The 25,134-nt window shown below is 37.6% G+C and overlaps 1 protein-coding gene across 1 annotated transcript in view; it reads right to left on the bottom strand.

Moving 5' to 3' along the window:
- piezo1 (piezo type mechanosensitive ion channel component 1 (Er blood group)) overlaps positions 1-25,134 on the bottom strand; it is a 169,587-nt gene that overhangs the window by 64,719 nt on the left and 79,734 nt on the right. The window contains exons 6-13 of the mRNA XM_077201492.1: positions 19,419-19,614; positions 14,612-14,825; positions 10,962-11,136; positions 9,924-10,010; positions 8,909-8,999; positions 8,260-8,354; positions 5,405-5,665; positions 2,699-2,804 (exon numbers count right to left, since the gene is read on the bottom strand). Of these exons, the coding sequence (XP_077057607.1) occupies positions 2,699-2,804; positions 5,405-5,665; positions 8,260-8,354; positions 8,909-8,999; positions 9,924-10,010; positions 10,962-11,136; positions 14,612-14,825; positions 19,419-19,614 (1,225 nt within the window). The remainder of the gene's footprint in view (positions 1-2,698; positions 2,805-5,404; positions 5,666-8,259; positions 8,355-8,908; positions 9,000-9,923; positions 10,011-10,961; positions 11,137-14,611; positions 14,826-19,418; positions 19,615-25,134) is intronic.

Here is a 25,134-nt window from a genome sequence, read left to right on the forward strand (position 1 = left end):
GAAGATGAACGAAGGTCTTACGGGGTTGAACAACATGAGGGAGAGTAAATACTGACAGAATATACATTTTTGGGTGAACTATCCCTTTGAGTGAACGTAAACAGTTACGTGTGTTTCATGCGTGTCGGTATATAGGGCATTTCAGAATGTTTGTAAACAATAGGCACCAAGATACTTGCGGGAGGCAGAGCGCGAGCAGCTTCTACTGACCAACTGAAGAGATCCAGCTGGCTACTGTAAACAGCTACATAGTTAAAATCATTGTTGTTGATCAAAGTTGAAACGATGACGAAAACGTGTTGTATTTGGGGTTGCGCCGCCAGATATACAGCAAAAGGTGTAGGGTTTTATTGATTTCCTTCAAAAAATAAGTAAATCTATCCAGCGGAACCTGTGGGTGAGGAATTAAAGCGGGTGGACGTCGTCAAAAGTTGTACATGTCGTCTTCTTTGCGCTTCCCGGCCCTTGATTCATTATTTGTTTATTTATTTATTTATTTATTTATTTATTTATTTCAGGTTTATTTAACAGGGACAATGCACACTAATGATACATAATTAATATGTATCATAAATGATATGCACACTAATGATGCACACTAATGATACATAATTAATATGTATCATAAATGATATGCACACTAATGATGCACACTAATGATACATAAATGCAATTTCTGTAAAGCTGCTTTGAGACAATGTGTATTGTGAAAAGCACTATACAAATAAATTTGAATTGAATTGAATTGAATTGAATTGAATAATTAAATGTACAGTGTGCCAGAATTAGCCAATAGGCTATTTTACATCCGCTGTCCCTGGACAGATCTTGATATGTCACACCTAAAAAAAAAAAAAAAAAAAACAATATAGCTGGGACAGTTATTAAAGCATTAACACACAAACCACTGTTATAACATAAAGCAAGCAGCTACTGAGTGCATGTTTGGCATGACTGAATGCGCGCAAAGTGCGCTCCCTTAATAATTCCTAAAAAGCTGAAATCAGTTCATCGCGATCTCACACATCCCTGTTATTATCACTGAAGCTGACTGCACAATGAATCTTTCATACACTTTGCTTGTTATAATTAGAGGATTTGCCAGCATACAGAATTCAGCTCTGAACAAAAAGTCCATTCTGAGCGGTGAGGAGAGTCTATCTTAAATGCTTCTGATTGGCCATTGCGTTCAAGAAATCAACACATATGTCTGTGATTGGATACGTCGCTCAATGCTGCAAACATGTTATAAATAGAAACTCTGGCCTGTAAATCATTTCTATTTTGTTTTAGTTGTTCTTGTTGCTTTTCTGCAACAGATGAATAAAAATGTACTAGTTTTTATGTTTTATTTATAGATATTTCTAGTTTGCGGGAGTCCTGCGAATCGTTTTATTCTCCCGCAATCCGCACACACAGAGTGAGTGCATTACCGCCCGCTCTCGCGCTCGGCCATCAAATCTAGTCCCGCGCCGCACTCTTTCAATAGCATCCAGCGTTGGGAGTGCACGTTTCTAGATCAAAGAATCTAAGCTCTAATGATCATGTTAATTATGTCTGAATTTCCACCACGTCTGTTTTTGAATCAACTGTTGAAATGTAGATTAGGCTACTGCCGACGGTGTGTCTCCCTTCTGAGCAATTTACTAGTGTTGCCATAGGAACGCCTCCGGCTTATGCCACCCGGAAGAACGTCTTCTATTGTTGTGACGTCATGGTGAATTGTCGTATTAGATCTGTGCATTTGTTCTTAAAGTGACAGCAGCCTAATATTCCTCTGGCTGTCTGTGTTTATAATGTTAATCAAACAACAAAAGACAAAGAAAAAAAATCCCTCACTGCTGGATGTTTAATTTATAGAGTGAAGACTAGGCAGTGTTATTCTACATTTGCCTACTTTATTAAATGTTTGTACCTGATAAGTAAATGAGGACAGAATTTCTATTTTTGTTTAAACTACCCCTTTAAGCAAATGTCTTTGACATTATTTGAATTGAGTGTGAGAAAGAAATGGGAAGAATAGGTGAGGTGGAGCAGGCTTAGAATTACAAATGCTTTAATAATAATGATTAATAGAAAGATGAATGTTATGCTCTTAAACGCCATGGCTTTGTGGTTAGCACACTTGTTGAGTTTGGGTTCGTGTCGTGTTGTCATGTCTAGGCATGAAACAGCTTCACAATCAGTCTTTTCAATCACTATTTCTCTTACAATCATTCAGATTATCATAGAAATACTGGGATAAAAGTTTACAGTTCAGATATAAACACTGATGTCTATGGTAGCGATCAAATAAGAGCAAATCACCTTTGGAAAGTAACATGCTTTGAACGAAGATTGTCTCAATTACATTGTTACACCAGTAGGTGGCGACAAGTGACTGTTAACAAAAATGTGTTTGTCATTGAATCATTCATTCAAAAGATTCAAAAATTCTGATTCATCCAGTAATGAGAGTCCTTATAAGTGAGTCATTGAATCATTTATTCAACCCGATTGTTTTTAAATAAGTAATTCAAATGCTTATTTTTTTTAAATAGACAGCAGCAATGCGCATTTTGGTTTAGTTGTCTACTCGTGGGAGAATTATGATCTCTGTTTGAAACAAAAACATCATAATTCTCAATCTCTCCAGAATCGTGCAGCTCTCAAACACAGATAATGATATTGCCGCTCGAGATCCTGTGTTCCTGCTCACCTCCAGTCGTGACCTCCTGCAACGGGACACTCATTCTCTTCTTTCGGCTGAACGTTTCTTTCACCGACTGTCTCAGCAGAAGCCAGAATGTTAATGTGAACAGCAGCTGAGAATAAAGAGACAGAGAGAGTGTGAAGCAATATTTACACTTTCCTCACGGTGTATTGAGTAACATCATGAGGATTATGACTGAGCATGTGGTTGGATTGTGTAAAAATGTAGCAAGTGACTACAAGTTTTCCTAAATTTCTCAGAATCTTCAAGGTTTATTGCAGCCATCTGTATCCCAATACATAAAGCCATTTATCATACAGAAACTTAACTGGAAGCAGTTACATGCATCCTGTTACCATTTACATTACAGTCAATCATCTTAAAGAGTTAAAATCCTCCACATTCAATATCATTTATTTTCCGACTCTATCAGAGGTAAATTTAGAAATCGTGGGTCATTCATGCAGAGACTCTCCTCATGTGTTTGCATGATGCATTTAAAAGGTAATGGCCAAATGCATCTTTACAAAAGTTGCAGATGAAATATAACATGGATAACATTGAATAAATATATTTTTATCAGGTTAGATACTGATTATTAATCACAAACCCCTTTATCTAAACCTCTATACTTAACTTCGGTCTCGCACATCCGCCATGTTTGTAGTTTTTAACACTTTTTTTATTCATGTTTGTAGTTCTAATCGAATCTTCGTCCAAGGCGCAATGCATTGTGGGCATAGCTGTCAACATTTGGTTTTCAAAATCCGGGAGATTTGTTCGGCGGGGTTCTCGCTTTCTCTTTCACACATCTCTGTTATTATCAATAAAGCTGACTGCACAGTGAATCTTTCATAATATCTACACTTTGTTTGTTATAATTAGAGGATTTGCCAGCTTACAGAATTCAGCTCTGAACAAAAAGTCCATTCTGAGCGGTGAGGGGAGTCTATCTTAAATGCTTCTGATTGGCCATTGCGTTCAAGAAATCAACACATATGTCTGTGATTGGATACGTCGCTCAACGCTGCAAACATGTTATAAATAGAAACTCTGGCCTGTAAATCGTTTTACCTGGGCCATGCAAATTACGGGAGTTTCCCGGGAGAAATAACAAACCGGGAGGGGTCCGGGAGATAGGGCTAAAAAACGGGAGAAACCCGGGAAAAACACGAGTGTTGACAGGTATGATTGTGGGCAATATTAGCCGTTAGAGTGTACACGGATCTTCACAGATTTTCCGGGTATCTTTGGAATACGCATTTCTACATGCTATGATTTGGGAAAATTTCTAATTTCAAACACTATTTAGAACATATGCGTATGCGAATTGCAGGGTTCCCACACCTTGGCTAACTTAAAATTCAAGGACCTTTCAAGGAATTTCCAGGTCCAATACCCTTCAACAACAAACGTTGAGCTACCATCGTAGGAGTTTTGTGTGTGTGTGAACGTCATGGTACCTTACATCACAAAGTAGCCTATCTCACGCGAGCAACACTTAACGTAGTGCATAAATGCGCATAACTAACGTGAATCAAGCAAGCTAGTATGCATAGGCCACGAAGTGTTGGCGAAATACACTTTCATCCGATCGGAGGGAATAATATGGACTTTTTTTCCAGAAAACTTTGGCACAAAATAAATTTTTGTGATGTAATGTTACAATTCCAACCCTGGAATTGGGATCGTAAAGAAACATTCCAGGTTCAATGTATGTTAACCTCGACATTATTTATGGCATATTGTTGAATATCCACAAAGAACAACTTCGACTGATCGCTTGCACTCTAAATTGAAAAATTACAATGGAAGTGAATGGGGATGGTTTATTGGAGGGTTTAAAATGCAGAAATTCGAAGCTTATGATTTTATAAAATCTCTAACAATAATTCTTCCATTAAAATTTGCTTAATATTTGAACTGCAAAGTTATTTTTCACATGTAGTCTTTTAAAAAGTGCTTAAATTCTTCCAATACTCATTTCCCACAGAATACACACACGATACCAGCGTCTCTCTCTCTCTCTCTCTCTCTCACACACACACACACCGGCCTCTCCTCACTCACTCTTTTCATTTGCTCTAGATGAATATTGTTAGTGTTACAGGGCTTCTTTTTTTTTAAAAAAAAAAAGGTTTTTAAAAAACTAATTTACTCAATTTTGCTCATTCCTGCAGATTTTGCAGAGATCGCAAACCCAAAAGTGCGGCACATAAAGCCGCCTCTCAGAACTAAATTGAGCTCTTTATCGCTGTTTATTGCGCTTAAACAGTCAAATACACACAAAATTATGTCAAAATACTGAGTATTCACGTAAACACAGTCAGTTCTGTTTTAAGTGAACATAAACAGTTGAGAAAGAAAACGCATATGTAACAGTATAATGGATCTGTGCGTCAGGTCTTAAAGAGACAGCGGCCTAATAAACCTGCTGCCAAATTATGAGATAATATTAAGAATATCTATATGTAGCAGTTTTTCCCCATGGTATGAATGTCAAAATTGTGGCCAGTGAAAATGCTGAGTGGCTGGTAACGTTGGAAAACTACTAGCAACAGAGGAAAAAAGTTAATATCAAGCCCTGGTGGTAATCAACATTATGCCGCAAACACGTCTACTGAACCCAGAGTTATTATTATTTTATATCAACTTTATATGCCAGTATTATATGATTTGCCAGGCCATTTGCCAGCGCTTCTCTGTCCTCACCATGGCTCCCAGGCGCAGACAGGGGTAATGCGCTCGACCCAGGCCCAGCTGGCGCAGGCTCATGGTGCCGATGTGCTGGGGAAGCTCGGTCTCCAGATCCATGGCCCACACATACTGAAGCCCACAGAGACCCAGGCCATACAGAAGAATAAAGGGAGAGCAGAGAGCAGCGAAGTGTTGCCGTGCCCGAAGCATCCAGATCAGACAGGACCACAGCAGCAGCACAAACGTCAGCCAGCTGTGGTACATTATACTCCACACCTGCAGAACACAAAACATTTACATTCATGCTTTTGGCACACGCTTTTATCCAAAGAGACTTACATTGCATTTATCAGTTCTTGCTTTCCCAGGGAATCGAACCCGTGACCTCGACGTTGCAAGCACCAATACTCTACTGTTTGAGCTACAGGAAAGCAGTGTCAACACAGGGACATACTAGAAGGTCATCTTTAGATTGAACAGAATTGAAATAGGAGAAAATTAACATGTGTGTGTGTGTGTGTGTGTGTGTGTGTGTGTGTGTGTGTGTGAGTGAGTGAGTGAGTGTGAGTGTGTGTGTGAGTGTGTGTGTGTGTGTGAGTGAGTGAGTGAGTGAGTGAGTGAGAGTGAGTGTGTGTGTGTGAGTGTGTGTGAGTGAGTGAGTGAGTGAGAGTGTGTGTGTGTGTGAGTGAGTGAGTGAGTGAGTGTGAGTGTGTGTGTGTGAGTGAGTGAGTGAGTGAGTGAGTGAGTGAGTGAGTGAGTGAGTGAGTGAGTGAGAGTGTGTGTGTGTGTGAGTGTGTGAGTGAGTGAGTGAGTGAGTGAGAGTGAGTGTGAGTGTGTGTGTGTGAGTGAGTGAGTGAGTGTGAGTGTGTGTGTGTGTGTGTGTGTGTGTGTGGTGTGTGTGTGTGTGTGTGTGTGTGTGTGTGTGTGTGTGTGTGTGTGTGTGTGTGTGTGTGTGTGTGTGTGTGTGTGTGTGTGTGTGTGTGTGTGTGTGTGTGTGTGTGTGTGTGTGTGTTGAAGGGGGTGGATCGGAATCCACTGCTGCTTCAATGTATATGTAATGAGTGATTATAATTAAGGTATTAATCAATATTTTCCCTCTACATAACACATGAGTCGAATGACTTCTCTGGAGATTTTACTATGTTATAAAAGTCACCAGTGTGATCACTGAAATGTTCTTTTCGTTTATTCTTTAATGTCTGTATTTGATATCTGAATGCAGTAACAGTGCTTGCTTATTTATCCCAGCTTCCAGAAATGAAATAGGGACTTGGTTTGTGATTGAAAAGGTCTTCAACGTGTTAAAACATATATGGGTCATTGAAGTCTATCGTTTAAAGGAACTTTTCTCAGTTAAAGCCTTACTTTCCAGTTAGACTAAAGTTTAGCTATCCTTGAGAGAAAGAACGCATTATCTTGATGTTTAGAGAGGACTCTTCTGTTTATAGTGAGAGCCTGGCCAAATCCAACCTTGGAAAAGCTTTGTGTCGGTGTGTGTGTTAGTCTTCTTGGTTACAGGTTAAGGAACCACTGGCATTATTGGAGATTGACTGAGTTGTTGTTCTGGACATGCTGGTGCCCAGCAACCCAAATCTGCGACCTGGAAGGTCATGACGTGCCTAACTTCAGCTGCATAATCGATGGAGATATGTTTCAGTCTATCTGTATATGTGTGGAAAATTACTGTGTTTATCTATTTTTTAGCCACTGTAAGCAATGACGTAGCTTAGACCTTGGAAATGGTATAACTGCTGTGATCTTTGTAACTGTAAGCGGGGCGGCCTACGAACTCCTGTGCGAGTATTGAAGCTGAACTTCTGCTGATGAAACTGCAAACTATCTTCAGAAAATCTTTTCTTTGATAATTCTGACTCTGGGTCTTCATTCTTCATATCTGGTTCTGGGTCTTTGACTGTACATCCCTTACAGTGTGGTTTGGTCAAAATGGGTCCAAATAAAGGCCCTGACAAACTCACAGCGAAGCTCTCTTTCGTTCTTCGCTTAGGAGTAAACAGAAGTTTGAAATATACACTGGAAAAAAATGCTTTTATTACTTACGTTTTCAGTCCAAATATTTAAAAAAATCTTAAATCAAGATGCATTTTCTAGATGAGTAAAATGACATAAGATATTATGTCCCGATTTCCAGGGGAATTAATCAAAACGAAGTGAGTTGATGCTTAAAAAAAGCAAAATTATCTGCCAATGGGGTGAGAAAAATAATCTTCATTCAAACAGAAACAAGATTATTTTTCTTATTCCTTTGGCAGGTCAAACACACTTAATTATTATTTATTACCCCAGAAAACAAGACTTAATATCTTTTGTCATTTTACTATAGTAGATGCATCTTGATGTAAGAAATGTTTGATATTTGGACTGGAAACAAGACAAAAATACAAAGAAAAGCATTTTTTTCCAGTGTAAATAAGCGACGGATTACTTTTAGCGAACATCCCGACGCCGTCCACACTGATGAGAGCGACGTTCACATGAATATGTAAATATGTGCTGCACGCTTTCCTCTCAATAACTAAATAAAGTCACAACAGAAATGTCAGCCGTGAGAAAACAGGCGTTCAGAAAGATCTCATCTGGAGATGTTTGAGCCGGCTCAGAGATTCAGCACTACAGTAAAGCCACGCTGATTTCACACGCAGTATATCGGGGGATGGATGGATGGATGGATGGATGGATAGATGGATGGATGGATGGATGGATGGATGGATGGATGGATGGATGGATGGATGGATGGATGGATGGATGGATGGATGGATGGATGGATGGATGGATGGATGGATGGATGGATGGATGGATGGATGGATGGATGGATGGATGGATGGATACTGATTTGTGTATGTTTGTTTTACCATCATGGCGATTAGGGCACAAATGTAACTTTGTTGTAAGATCATCCGTCCCACCAGACGAAGAGGATTATCAGCCGAAGACTCGCCAGCAGGTCCTGCACACACACACACACACACACACATACACACACACCACAGGATCAGGCTCATAAATACACACACATTACAGGTTTAGGCTCATAAATACACACGCGCACACACACACACACACACACACACACACACACACACACACACACACACACACACACACACTCTTGTACATCAATCTTTATGAGGACATTCATTGACACAATGCAATCTCTAGCCGCTTACCCTAACCTTACTCATCACAACTAAGTGCTTAACCCGAACCCTTACCCTAAACCTACCCTTAACCTAATTATAACCGTATCCCTAAAACCAAGTCTTGACCCTCAAACAGGCCTTTAAAGGGGTCTCAGAAAGTGAGGACCGGCCAAAATGTCCTCACTTTACTCTCTTTGTCCTCACTCCAATGGTCTAAAACTCAAACTGGTCCTCACAAAGATAGTTGTACAAATACACACACACACACACACCACAGGATCAGGCTCATAAACACACTTCAATGTGAACTGTTGTCTTCTGTGCGTGTAAATACAAAAATAATGTCCATGTCTTCCCCTACCCGTGTCATGTTGGCTCGAGCCGTTGGTCACGGGTTCTTTAGAGATGTGTGTTTCAGACAGAGGAGACTCTCCCGCGGCGAGGAGCGTTTGCTAAACCAGACAAACAGCACACATGATTCATTCACAGAAGACCTGACACTTACAGGAGTGGTATAATGCCCTTTTCACAGGATGGCAAATAAGTCTCTGATGTCACCAGAGTGTGTGTGTGTGTGTGTGTGTGTGTGTGTGTGTGTGTGTGTGTGTGTGTGTGTGAAGTTTTAGCTCAAAATACCCCACAGATATTTTTATAAAGCATGTTAAAGTTGACACTATTTGAGGGTGAGCAAAAACACACCGTATGTGTGTGTGTCCCTTTAAATGCAAATGAGCTGCTGCTCCCGGCACAGAGGGCGGAGCTTCAGAAGCTTATGTGTGTGTGTGTGTGTGAACATGATGGTTATTGTAGTTCTAATCTAAAGTAAATGTGAATTAACTCATTTCACTTGCTCAAAAAAAAAGGAAAAAATAAATATTCCTCAAAATAAATAAAATCAGTGAAATGCAGAATCGGGTTTGTTTGAGCAGCGCCCTCTACTGTACACACGTGAATTTGCAATTCCTTCTTCCTGAGGCTTATTATTTATTTACATTTACCCAAAAATATAACTTTTTGTTATAAAAAAAACAACCCCAGCCCAGGTGAAAAAAAGTAGCGTAAAAGTAACGTGACACACTTAGTTACTTTTAAGAGAGTAACGCAATATTGTAATGCATTACTTTTCAAAGTAACTTTCCCCAGCACTGTTGATAAGCGCTGTTAGACTGCTTCTTTAACTGTCAGCCATCTTACAACCTACAACAAACTGAGCGGTGCGTAATGGAGAGCAGAATTGAGAAATATTAAATATTAGGGGGGACAATATGTCCATTTTCAACTATGTCACACGTAATTGCCTCAGTGGCCCTCAAAACACAGCAGTGAAGCTCCTCCTATAGTTTGACATTGGTGTGTGTGTGAGTATAAGATCTTACTTTAGTGTCATCTTCACTCCGTTCCTCCCACAGCCTGAGCTCCACCTCATCCGCTTGAACGGTCTTGTCTTCTCCAGCCTCATGGGTCTGCACAAACACACACATTACGTCAGTTCATATACACACACTAAGTATTGTACACAAACAACGAGACACACGTTAATCAGTGGATTAGGATGTGTGGGTTTACTGTATCTAATTCATTCGGTTTTTTAGTGCGACAATGAAACTTTGGAAGTGTGTTAAGCATGTCTAAATAAACATTTTTATTAAAAAATTACACCATTTGCGATCCGGGTCCGTTTTGACCCGAAACTAAACTGTGGCTTTACACATGAAATTATGTTTTATTTTTTCATCTATTAGTTAGATTTTTCTCAAATTACTTGAAAAAACATTCAGCCTCTTTCATACACACTCACAGACACATTTTCCCCGCATTTTGTTAATAAACACACACAATAATAATGATATATTAAAGTAATGTCTGTTTGTAGATCAAAAGGTCATATTTTGGGGGTTCTGCCACGTATTGATGAAGCATTGCAGCATGAGAAACAGATTCAGGCTGTTAATCACATTAATTTCATCTGAAAGTAAAGTTTTATGCAAGTAAAATGAATATATTTTGTTTAAAAACTGAATTTTTTTTGTAGTTTTCATATATTTAGACTGTTTTGAGCAGTCATGAGTTATAAATTCAAAGGAATTTAATTAAATCCACTGAAGTCAATTGAGTTCATACTGGTAATTCCAATATTGTAAAAAAAAAATATAAATAAAAACATATTTTCTTGCAACACTGGTTTTTGCTGTTGTTGCTGTAGTGACATTTTAAACATCAAATAATTTCTCTCATTTCTTTAATTAACAAAAAGGCAGTAAATGAAGTAAAAGCCTGGTTAAAAACTTGTTATTAGCGTTCAAAACTTTAAAAATGTTACAGATCAGATACAAAATATTAAGTTAAATAAATAATAGATCATTTTTTTTGAGTGAATGATCTCTTAGATGGAATACATAAGTGTGTGAAAGCACCTTGTCCGTGTGGCTGAGACTGTAGGTGTTGATCTTCAGCACTACAGTCACAGAGATGTACAAGAACAAGAGAATCCCGGGATGGACGTAAACGGGCCAGTCGTGATGAGTGTTGAGGACCAGGTGGAAAGAAGAGCAGTTTCCAGGCTTTATTACATCCCTCAGGCCAAACAGTCTGGAGGAAAGCAAAGAAAACACATTAAATGCTCCATGTTCTGAAGAAAATGTCAGTCTCTGTGATATTCTGGACCCTACATATGACCAAATTCAAGTCAGTTCATTCGGTGGCCTTATGTGTGCCTTGAAATGCAATGTAAGTCGCTTTGGATAAAAGTGTCTGCCAAATGCATAAATGTACATGTACATGTAAATGTCAGCTATGTGAGGCATGCAGGACGAACAAAAAAAACTAAGAAAACACATTAAATGCTCCATGTTCTGAAGAAAATGTCAGCCAACTCCTGTCTACTTTAATGGGGAAATACTGGAATCTCAAAAACTGCTTATCAAATAACTAATTCCTGAGCAGCAACAAAATCTGAGATTAATATTAATTAGTATTTCAGGCTGGTTTAGCAAATGCAGATACACATCGAGGGCTCGAGTCTCAGTGCGTTACGCATGAAACAACACCTTCCCCTCCCCAGCCTGAGGCTCTCGCATTTACATCACACACACACACACACACACACACACACACACACACACACACACACACACACACACACACAGCACGGTAAGGTGAGACGAGAAACTGGAAAAACTAAAAAGTGAGAAACTCTTTATTCCTTTATTCTTCAGGTTTGGTCCTCCATATACTTTATTTACTAAAATAACTAAAACTGACAAAATAACACAAAAATGTAATACAACTTTAACAAAAATGTATATGAAAAAATTAAATTTTCAAAATAAAAACTAATTCAAAATATAAAAATTATAAAATATTAGCATCTCAATTATACTAAAATGACACTTCACAGATGTCCATGAACATGCTAATCTACATATCCTGAACATGCTAATCTACATATCCTGAACATGCTAATCTTAATATCCTGAACATGCTAATCTACATATCCTGAACATGCTAATCTAAATATCCTGAACATGCTAATGTAAATATCCTGAACATGCTAATGTAAATAACCTGAACATGCTAATCTAAACATACTGAACATGCTAACTAAATATACTGAACATGCTAATCTAAATATCCTGAAGTTGCTAATCTAAATATACCGAACATGCTAATCTAAATATCCTGAACATGCTAATCTAAATATACTGAACATGCTAATCTAAATATCCTGAACATGCTAATTTAAATATCCTGAACATGCTAATCTACATATCCTGAACATGCTAATCTAAATATCCTGAACATGCTAATCTAAATATATTGAACATGCGAATCTAAATATCCTGAACATGCAAATCTTAATATCCTGAACATGCTAATCTTAATATCCTGAACATGCTAATCTTAATATCCTGAACATGCTAATCTACATATCCTGAACATGCTAATCTCAATATCCTGAACATGCTAATCTAAATATCCTGAACATGCTAATGTAAATATCCTGAACATGCTAATGTAAATAACCTGAACATGCTAATCTAAACATACTGAACATGCTAACTAAATATACTGAACATGCTAATCTAAATATACCGAACATGCTAATCTAAATATCCTGAACATGCTAATCTAAATATACTGAACATGCTAATCTAAATATCCTGAACATGCTAATTTAAATATCCTGAACATGCTAATCTACATATCCTGAACATGCTAATCTAAATATCCTGAACATGCTAATCTAAATATATTGAACATGCGAATCTAAATATCCTGAACTTGCTAATCTAAATATACCGAACATGCTAATCTAAATATCCTGAACATGCTAATCTAAATATACTGAACATGCTAATCTAAATATCCTGAACATGCTAATTTAAATATCCTGAACATGCTAATCTACATATCCTGAACATGCTAATCTAAATATCCTGAACATGCTAATCTAAATACCCTGAACATGCTAATCTAAATATATTGAACATGCAAATCTAAATATGTTACAATTAAAAACGTAAATGTTCTTGAAGGTGCAGTAAGCGATTTCTGAGAAGCACTGTTGATATATGAAATCACCAAAACAAACACACACCTACCCAAAAGGATCAAATCCCTACTGTATTAGCTCCATCCCTAAATTTACAAACACGCTTTTGTATATTTAATTTTATATTATATTTAACAATATTATTACAACATTATTTTCCTGTTATCTCTTTAAAGCTGCTTTGAAACAATCTGTATTGTAAAAAGTGCTATACAAATAAAGGTGACTTGACCCCTCCCGCCTCATGAGTGGACACACCCCCTACTGCTGATTGGCTCACTCTCTCCTCCCCCCTCATGAGTGGACACACACCCTACTGCTGATTGGCTCACTCTCTCCTCCCCCCTCATGAGTGGACACACCCCCTACTGATGATTGGCTCACTCCTCCCCCCTCATGGGTGGACACGCCCCCTACTGCTGATTGGCTCACTCTCTCCTCCCCCATCATGGGTGGACACACACCCTACTGCTGATTGGCTCACTCTCTCCTCCCCCCTCATGAGTAGACACGCCCCTTACTGCTGATTGGCTCGCTCTCTCCTCACCCTTTATGAATGGACACACCCCCTACTGCTGATTGGCTCACTCTCTCCTCCCCCATCATGAGTGGACACGCCCCCTACTGCTGATTGGCTCACTCTCTCCTCCCCCATCATGAGTGGACACGCCCCATACTGCTGATTGGCTCACTCTCTCCTCCCCCATCATGAGTGGACACGCCCCCTACTGCTGATTGGCTCACTCTCTCCTCCCCCATCATGAGTGGACACGCCCCATACTGCTGATTGGCTCACTCTCTCCCCCAGTGGACACGCCCCCTACTGCTAATTGGCTACAAGTGTGTTTTGGTGCTCAGACCGATCCATTTTCAACAGTGTTTCTCAGAAATCACTTACTGCGCCTTTAAAATGTATTTAAGATGTACTAAAAAAACTAAAACTAAAAATGACAAAATAACAAAATTAATACAATTTTGATAATTTTCAAAATATGAAAAAATCTAATTTTCAAAATATGAAAAAATCTAATTTTCAAAATATGAAAAAAAATTAGTATCTCAATGTTCCCATCTTCTCCCATCTAACCCTATTCTTTAATAAGCACATTAGAGAACAATGTAAATGCCACAGTATATGAATAGGGTAAATTTACAATTACAATTACAATGTTGATCCAGGAAATGGTGTCAGTTTTTTCCTACTTTTTAAAAATCTTGGTAACCAGTCTCATCAGCTAACAGGAATGTTGTTCCAGGACAAACAAGAATGTTGAACTACATTTACATTTAGTCATTTAGCAGACGCCTTTGTCCACTAAAGCAAGCAAGTCATCATGAAGAGGCAAAAACAGCGCAAGAAGGGCTTAAAATACAAAACTCAGGCATTGCTTAGAGTAGCATAAGCCAGACAAGGGAGAGTACACAACTAGGTACACTAACTGGCTGAAATGAGATGAATCCGGCAATAACAGGGCGTTGAAAGTGATTATAAACTTGCATGAAGAGCAGTACCTGGCCCACAGGCCCGCCGGAGAGAACATCTCCTGTGCGAACGAGCTCTGATACAGGTAAAGACACACCAGGTGTCCGCCAGTGAAGAAGGCCACCATCACACACAGTGTGTTAAACCCCAGATGGCTGATGGGAAGGTGGCAAGCCCACCATGTGCACACGCCGATAAACAGGAGGAAGTAGAAGGCAGAGAACGCAGAGGGTAAAGTGATTCCTGGAGAGAGAAAGACATTCAATACGTAAACTTTAAGATGCAGGAAGTGCATGAATGCAAACTAGGGCTGTGAAACCCGTTCACACCAAGCACGATAACTATAAAGAAAACGATAAAGATAACTATATGCGTCCACACCAACCACCGATAACGGTGTTTTTATTCCAAGCACGCGCGCGCCCGCGCTGCGGTTTCAAAGTAGCGAAAATTGATGACCTGCTGCTGCTTTACGTTACAAACAAATAAATAAAAAAAACAGGCGCTTTTGGGTACACGATATCCTTAAAAGACGAGAGGAGTTGGGAGAATCCGAATTTTACTATAATTGTTGTTTACAACAATTGTTTTTGCTGTTCTTATTGCCTTTACACGTCTTTGCCAGCAGATGTCCTCAGCCAGCATGCTATGTTCCGAGCGCATCTAAGCAGTGGATCTAGCAAGTCTAGTGTAATCGATCTAATCTAACAGTAAATTTAGCTGACGAAGTCAATGATGGGATAAAAACATCGCCTAGTCAACAACACCTTTATGTATACAACGCCCTTTTCACTGCAACTTCAGCAATGTTGTCAAAACTAGCGCTGGATAGCCTACCTGAGGTAATTTTGTTACACTCTGCTAGACTGCATAATATCTCATCTCACCATTTATTCCCAGGATACGACCGATTGCTTTCCATATATCCATCTTTTTTAGGCCCTGTCCACACGGAGACGCGTTTAGCTGTATACGTACAAATTTTTTATCGGATCGGCGTTTCGTCCAGACGGATCCGGCATTTTGGGAGACTGAAACCGCTATTTTTTTAAACCGGGTCCCAGGGTGGATAAATCTGAAAACGACCCCCTTGCGTCTTCGTGTGTACGGCCAATCCGTATATTTTGTGAAACGATGATGTCATCACCCCACGTGTCGACTAGTCAGACGTGCTAAATCAGTAACAACAACAACTGCGACTACTTGCTTGAGTTAATGCTGCAGAAGCTACTGAGCCTCTTATTTCTTTATTTATTATTTAGGCCTACTTTAATGTATTTTTATTTCTTTATTTTACGTCTTTATTTATTTATATTTCTTTCTTATGCTATGATGCTTGTATTTTGTCTGATTAAGACATTTCGTATTTTGTAGGGATGGGCATTTCAAGCAAAAATAATATTCGACGTTCGCTGAGAATTATTTGATTATTATTAAAAAAAACGCACCTCATGCTCACCGGTAACACGGCGTTCACTCCGACATTAAATTTCTCTGTACTGTAGTAGGCCTACATGTTGTAGCCATTAAAGAAAAGTTAGTTTCATATTTATGTTTAAATATTGTTATTTTTTTCCATTTCATATATGTTGATTATATGAAAAGTGAACAGCGTGATCATAAAATGCGCAATATTCGAGACACATCATTTTGACCACTTCATTAAGTTTTGTTTTGTATAAAGCCTTTCTTTAAAGTAAATTTCGTTTTGTATAAATTGTATCTTAATTTTAATCAATGTTTCATCAACCAGTGTCCTGGATTTAATAAATAAGAAGCAAATATAGCAGACAATAGCCTATAATCAGGACTTGGAGGCGCCGGCGCGATATAACTTGCATCGCACGTGAACTTGAGCTTGTCTCATAAATGAACAGAAACTCAGAAATATATCTAAGCTTGAAATGTCTAATTTTTTAAACAAAACAATTCAAAACGAAAAGAAACAGACAACTCTAATAATCCGTATGAAGTGCGCATTTCTCTCTATAGGCACCTTAATTCACAATACTGCGAAGGTGGCGAGTCAGCATCGTCACAGAAAACACTAGTTTATTAATAAACAATTAAAATGTCTCCTTGCTATATTGGACACATTCATAGGCCTAATGATTAGGCTATTTGCTGGTTCTTTGTGGCAAGCTTTATGCTTTAGCTAACTAATCGAATATCGTGACTCATCCCTATTTTGTACCAGGCCATTTATTTTTTTTCATATTGTTCAATAAAGTTCTTGGTAAAAAAAGAAAAGAAGCTACTGTGCCTAATATTACATGTATATTATTGTATACAGCGCGCAAGGTTTTTGCGCAAGTCTTCTTCTCTGATTTTAGTGTATCTGTGTCAGAAATACAGCGCCTCATACTGGTCTGGCATGTATACTACATCGGTTTGAGTCGGTTTCAGTGGTTTCGTGTGTACGCAGATATTTCTTGAGACGGCGCCGTCTTTACGGAATTTTTTTTTAGAACGAAGAAAAAAAAGATCGGATAGGGAAAGCTCTGGCTTCCTGTGGACGTGGCCTTAAAGTATCCTTGAAAAGGGGGTTTGACTTGTCAAACAGTGGAGGACTTGTTTTGTACCTCGACGATTAACTTCTCTGCAATGTCATCAGCCATTTTAAATGCGCAAGACCTTTAAATTAGAATGGATTCTGATTGGCTGTCAGTGTTTTATCGTTCGACAGGTGGAAAAAAATCGTACTGAAAGTGATCCCAACGATATCGTTCCTCATATCTTTATCGTTATAGTTGTGGTGTGAACTCTTTTATTTTTTAATATGGAGAACGATTTTTAGAATTATATCTTTATCGTTATCTTTATAGTTATCGTGCTTGGTTTGAACGGGCCTTAAATCACATCCAAAATAAAGGTTTGTGTTTACAGAATATATGTGTGTTTAATTATTTTGTATATTTAAAATACGCACACATGCATGTATATATTTAAGATATACATATATATACAGTATATACATACAAATACTTCTTAAATGTATACATGCATGTGTGTATTTATATAGGGTGAATTGCCCTAATGTGGGTCACTCCCTAATGTGGGACACCTAAGGTCTAGTGTTTGTAGGTCCCCCATAAATACATGAATGACTGTGAAACTATGGGTTAGACAAAGCTGTGGTGTCATGTGATCAAAATCACATGACCTCTCAAATGTCCAATCATATTTGAGGGTGGAGCAATCATCAAACAGGAGACACCTTGTGTGAAAACCATTTGAAGGTTAATGACATAGAGTTTTAACAAATTTAATGTTAAGGAGTTAAATAGATTTTAAACAAAGCATTCCTGCTACTTTTTAGCCTAATATGCTTATGAAATGTTTGTCCATCAAACAATTGTGTAACTTTATGTGTATAAACTATATATTTTATATTTTTATCAAATGTCCTAGAGTCCCACATTAGGAAATGTGGTTTCCAAATCCGGGACAGCATGATCAGCCTATTGTGGGACAGTACTTCAATGAGTCAAAAATGTGAGGTGGGGCATGGTTTAATTTTTTTTTGTTTTAATTTTAATACAAATATTAATAATGTTTATATTAGACAAATCTTAGGTATTGATGAAATGGAAACATGATTTTCATGATTCTGTGGTCAGATATGAATAAATATGTAATTCCTAATAAATAAGTCAAAGAAACTCACTTTAAAATAATAAATGGATATTATCCATGTAATGATTTTATCAGTAAGTTTAAAGGAGGAGTTTCTCCATTATGCTGTTTTTGTAAAGAGGAAACAGAAACAATTGTACATTTATTTTTTAGTTGTAATTATACCAAATTATTTTGGTCCAAAGTTTCTCTGTTTATTTGTTAGGTGTTTTAGAAATTCATCACTATAACTGATATAATGGTCTTGTTTATGGATTGTGATACTGGTTTTACTGGAAATGGATAGTATAATTTTTTTTTTGTTATTTTACATGTTTCATCCATTCATAACCAAGACAATTACTAACAAAGATTTAAAAAAGAATCTAAAATAAAATAAGATTACGGTATACTATTCTACATGTAATGTGAATTTTGGTCTTTTATCATAGATTTTTCAGTGTCCCATATTGGGAACACAACTGTCCCACATCAGGAAGCTGCAGATTTTCTCAGACAACTTGCAATATGAGCACTAATATGTCTATAATTTCTCTTATGAATGGGTTATCTGAATTTTCTCTTTTGATTTGATTAGGACACATACTGGGTTTTTTAAAAAGGTATTGGGTGTGGATATAATGTTTTGGTTACACATCGCAATATGTCACAGAAGTCTGAAGTGCAAAAAATTTCCCACATTAGGGCAATTCACCCTATACAAAATAATTATACACAGTACATTACACACACATATATTATGTAAACACAAACTTTTATTTGGATGCGATTAATCGTTTCAGAAACGCTTCTAGCGTGAAAAATGCTTGATGTCATCAATGGGCAATATTAGCCAGATAGTATGTAAAGAAATCCACCATTTGGCATACAGTTTTCAAAATATTATATAATTTCTAGTCACACATACTATTTAGAATAGATTAATCACAAAAAATGTACTCAATTTGTACCTTATGTTTTGTTGCTTCCATTTAAAAAAGAAATGACTGTATTTTTCAGTATTGATATGCATATTATACTTAGTTTATAATTTCAGATGCCTTTATAAATGACTACAATTAAAAATAGTATTGTATATACAATTCAACCGCCACAGTGTCTAGCAGGAGTGACTGCGTTACACGCCACTGCTGAAATACACACACGTTTGGCGTGTTTATATCGTACTGCTTATGTAAAGTGTGTTTTCTGTGCTCGTACCAGCCAGTGCCAGAAGTGTGACGGCCAGGATTCGGCCCATGTTCCCGAGGAAGCGTTGAGCCGCGGCTCGCAGACGGGCTGCTAGCTGAGCCGCTGCGCTAATTGAGTGAGTTGTCTCCTCATCCTCAGTGTCACTGCAGGACATCCCCTCGTCATCTCGCTCTACATCCTCATCCTCGTCCTCCGTTTCGTCTTCCTGAAAAGAAGAGGACAGAGACTTAATCAAAGGAATTGGCTGTTCGTAAAGACCCGCCCCCTTTAGTTACTGTTGCTATGTCCGACAAGCCACGCCTCTCTCTCACGCCACACTATGTTCTCACGCAGTGAAAAAAACAACGCTCTGACAGACCAGCTAACTTTTGATATGAAACAAAGTCTCAACTTTCAAATTTAGTCATTTTTTATAGTTCACCCAAAAATGTATATTCTGTCAGTATTTACTCTCCCTCATGTTGTTTCAACCCCGTAAGACCTTCGATCATCTTCGGGACATGAATTAAGATATTTTTGATGAAATCTGAGAGCTGGATCACTCCTCCATAGGCTTCTTAAGGGATTGAAGCTTGCCCGAAAGCCCCGAAAAGTTATTAAAGACATCGTTAAAATAGTCCAAGTGACTACAGTGGCTCAATCTTTAGTTTATTAAGCGACGAGAATACTTTTTGTGTGCAAAAAATTAATAAAAAACGACTTTATTTCAAATATTCATTTCCTTCTCTGTGGGCCTGGAGTCAGTTCACTAGTGTAACAGCGCAGCGCTTCTGTGTTTACGTCACACGCATCACACACATGACCAGCGTCCGCCAATAGTGAGCCTACGTGTGACGTAGCTCTACGCAATCACATTACGTTACCTGACTCGAGGTCCACAGAGAAGGAAATTAAGAGTTGAAATAAAGTCGTTATTTTTGTTTGTTTTTGCGCACAAAAAGTATTCTCGTCGCTTGATAAACTTAAGATTGAGCCACTGTAGTCACTTGGACTATTTTAACGATGTCTTTAATAACTTTTCGGGGCTGGCAAGTGTCAATCCCTTAAGAAGCCTATGGAGGAGTGATCCAGCTCTCAGATTTCATCAAAAATATCTTAATTCATGTTCCGAAGATGAACGAAGGTCTTACGGGGTTGAACAACATTAGGGAGAGTAATTACTGACAGAATTTTCATTTTTGGGTGAACTATCCCTTTAAACATTCGGGACAGCTGCATAAACATAACCGATAAGCTAAGAACCAGTCTGACCAACAAGCAATAAGTTAGGGCTAATAATCGGTTTTACTTTTTGGATTAAAATGAGACCTAGCTTTTTACATAACTGACTTTAAAAAGTGATGACCAGTCTTAAATAATTAGATTAGGCTAGTCTAAGCAGTGTTAAATGCACACAATGTAAAAAGTCTCATTTTGCATGACTAACTTTGCTTTCCCATCTGCTCATTTTGCTGATCTCTTGACCCTGAATATGAAACCTGTGTTAGTCTCTTTCAAGGGCACAGGAAGGTTAGATTCCAGTGTTTTCGAGGCTTTTCAGCCCCGTGTCCTATCAGTGTCCTATCAGTGTGTGGGGTCGTCCCTCATGTGACTCTATTAACACCGTCTCCGACACTAAACACTGAGCCTCAATAAGGCATCAGCTGCCCTCTGAAAGGATCCATGTAATGAATCTTCAAGCCAATCTAAACTCTAATTAGTGAGTTGAATATACACTCTCAGGGAAGAATAAAAAACTGCTAAAATGTTGCCCTTGAGTAGTACAGCAAAAACTTTCCAAACTCACAAAACGAACTTGGTTTTGGCATAATTTAGTTTGAACACACCAGCTCGTTTATGCGTTGATAAGGTACAGAGTTGTCTCTTTAAGAGTACTGATCTCAGTGACAACTTACAAATGTTTTGTACAATTGACAAAATGTGCAAAGTGCAATATTTGGTTCGAATAAAAGCATCTGCTAAATGCATAAACGCTTATTTTTTTACTTTTATTAATTTTGAATAAAATATATTGTATAATTCTTATGGAAAACAATCATTTACAGATGTTGATAGTCATTTTTGTCTAAAAGTACATTGTATTTGTGTGATTGCACAACATATTGGTCAACATTACGTTGTTTTAATTGTGCTTTATAAATAAATGAAATTTAAATCAGTGTCACGATTTGGTTGTTTCATGTTCCTGTTTCATGTCTGTCATGTGATCCCCTCTAGTCATGTGATCCCCTCTTCAAGTCATGTGATCCTGCCATGTGTGATGTGTCATGTTGTCATTGGTTCATTGTTCACAGGTGTCCCTTGTCCTGTCTTTAGTCTTGTGTGTATCCTAGCCCTCATGTTTGTCATGTGTCTTGGTCAAGTTTTGTTTCACTGTAACCACGGTTGGTAAGCGTCACATCCATGTTCATGTTTTTGAGTTCATGCTTTTTTTTCATGTTTTTGAGTTCATGTTTTTGTTTCATGTTTGTTCACGTTATCCTAAAGAAACTGCACTTGGGTTCTCATCTACACTTGCCTCCAGTTGACGACCTCACGATCAGCCAGAGCTGGGCTGTTTTGCTGGTTTTACAGGGGTTTGGGTGCTTGTCAGGCTGGTCAGACTGGGAAACCACTGATCGACCAACTAAACCAGATAAAACTAGAAAACCACATCAGATTGGTTTAAGCAGTTTCTTCCATCTGCTATCTAATCAAAATATCAAATAGATTAGATACCATATGAACATTGCATACTTCCATCTCATTCTGTGGTGCACTTTTTGTGGCAGCTGTGAACAAAACATGGTTTGAAGTTTATTGTTAAGAGGGAAACACCTTGAGATGTGACATCTTGTTTTTCGAGGGGACCTCAAGAAAAACATACATGCATACATGCAAAACAAAAACCAGAGCTCTCCGTCACACCAAAACCACCTACATCTTTCCTGATTTCACAGGTGTGTGCTGTTTTGTGTTATGAAAATGCCTGTTGTATGTCGAGTAGTTTTTTCCCTTCTTTTTATTTTCTCATTGCATTTTTAAAGCTTTCCAAGACCCAGTTTCATCACTATCTTCGTAACCCCCCTACTAATCAGGACTAACCCTTCCGGTTACGTAGTTTAAATCAAACAGTAATACATGCGATTAACAAACTATTTACCTGTCACTGCCAATTCTATATCTGCATCAAAACAGTATTGCATTCATTATAATGCAGTGAGGAACTTGACGCATGGATGTTGGTCGTTTCTTTTCTCTTCAGTAAAGCAGCGAGTGCAGACACATGTATAAACGCATCGCATCAGCCTATAACTGTGTTTCCCAATCGTTCAGTCTCATACTGCCACAAAATACTTAGGAATGTGTTGCTTGGATATCATGTTGTTCCTACACCAATTTACAAGGCAGGTGGTGGCACGCTGGCTAAAAGGCTACGATGCATTAAATGTTGGGCATAAAGCAGAAGTCACACTGTCGTAGAAGTCGTTTGGAAATCGAAATTGCTACTCTTAATAACCCGACACACCCAGTTTTCTGCAAACAACATGATGATTTGACGTGGGTGTAATAAATAACTCAAGACCCATTACTCAGCTCTGATTCATTTAGCAAATTAATTCACTAAGACGGCTCATTTCAATGAACCGTCTTTTTAAATCATAAACTGTGGTAATTACATTCTAGAATGGTTTTAGATAAATTATAAAACTGTATGTGGTGCTTGCTAAGGCCGGTTGGTAATTTTTGAAAAAGCGACATTTTGTTTAAAAAAAATCTTGTGGTAAACCTTTCGTTTAGGGTCCAATTCTAACTTTTAACTTGTTTCTTATTATCATGCATATTACTAGGATATTACTAGGATATTGGCACATGAATGCCTTATTTAGCATGACCATATTCTACATCCCACAATAATCCTATCTTACTAATATTAATAAGCAGTAATAAGGAGTTTATTGAGGCAAAAGTCCTAGAGTTGGACCCTAATCTAAAGTGTGACCAATCTGGTATAAAATATTAATAAAAATGCTTTGTGGTCTTACATATTTTGCTGCTTTGGTTTATAAATTGTAGAGTTTACCCACTACTTTTTCAGATGGCCAGCTTGACTATAGTTCATGCATTTTAAATCATGAGTAGTTTGTAACTTGGTAAGAAACGAGTAGAAACGAGTGAGACGGATAAATAGAGGTCAGCTTTGGATCTGGGAATAATATTTATATATAAGCATTGTTGCAACGGTGTCTATTGTTAGATTCCAGTAAAGCAGACGCAAGCCTGGTCAAGCCCTCGGGCCTCTTTTGCTAATTGATCTTATAAAAGTCATATTTTTCTATGCTGACACACATAACAAGCTAGCCAGTGTTTGTTGATGTGGTTGGCTTGGCAACAGCAACAGGAAGTTGTCAGATTTGGGCCGCTGTTCAGTTCATTGCACAATGGAGTCGAATGGGAAAAGAAAAGTCATAAAATATCACAGATTTAGGAGTCAAAACTTACACTATGAACAATATTTACAGAGAATCAAAGGATATGATGATTTAAACATGTTGTTTTATTATGACTTTTCAAGTATTTAAACAATACAAAGACTAAAGAAATAAATCAAAGCTTCTTTAAACTCAGATGCCTTTTGTTTAGATTCCAATCAAATTAATGAAGTGCATCATCATGGGATTCTCAGAAAGGAATTTTAAATTTGCTCCAACTTATCCATTTAAATCACTTAAATAACATTTTAGGTTGCTGAAGTACAATTTGGCAAACACAAGCCTTCGTGTCAAACGTTTCTGTAAACTGTATAGAACTAAAGACTAGTTTAGTTTTATCAGGAGTTTCTTCATGCTGTTTAGTGCTGTATCCACAAAAAGTTTTATTCTCTCTGAAATCATTAACTACATATATATATATTTTTACAATATGCTGAAGCACCGTCTACATCAGTGGTTCTCAAAGTGGGATTCGTAAAATACATTTTGGACCCTATGATCCGCAAAAAAGCGAATGGAATCGCAGATGTCAGTCATAAAATGGAATTTGTAAAGCTATATGTCACAGAATTTGGCAATTTTTGGATAAATACATCAAAAGCAGGGCTGTACAATGAATCAAATAATATGGACAAGTATCTGAATATTAAAGCTCAAAAAGACTGCGCTTGAAATGAGTCACTTCACCAGCATTTCACCATTTCATCTGAGAAAACTATCATTATATCGTAAGCACACAGAAACTCAAACACCCATCAACATAAAAGTTCGGTTTAACTTGAAGAAATTATGACAGAAATATATTACTGTTTTACAGTGGAGTGTACTTCTCACAGTATAATACAGTTACGATAATAATACAAAAATTAATAAAACAATTTAAGGAATAATCAATAAAAGACTAGCCTTTGTTTCATTACTGCCTTTTTTGATAATAAATGTGTATTAAAACATAAGAAGTTAAACATTTCATAGGGCCCTGTGTTGCACACATTTAACCCCCAAAAAAGTTGTTAAAGTTTGATGAATTCAATTAATTAGACATTGATTGAATTCTACCATTAAATTATTTTTTACCGAAAAAACAGAAAAAAATAAAACAGATTTATTTCATATAGGCCTAAAACTCTTTCATATAGGCCTAAAACTCTGTTTCTATTTGTTCAACTTTTAATAAGTCATTGATAAATTACATTAATTAGACATGCTTTTTGATTATTAGAGAACAAACTATAGCAAGCATGTGCGTAGTC

This window comes from Siphateles boraxobius, unplaced genomic scaffold (assembly GCF_051911475.1).
Source record: "Siphateles boraxobius isolate OS27281-9 unplaced genomic scaffold, OSU_SipBor_1 48, whole genome shotgun sequence".
NCBI lineage: Eukaryota > Metazoa > Chordata > Actinopteri > Cypriniformes > Leuciscidae > Siphateles > Siphateles boraxobius.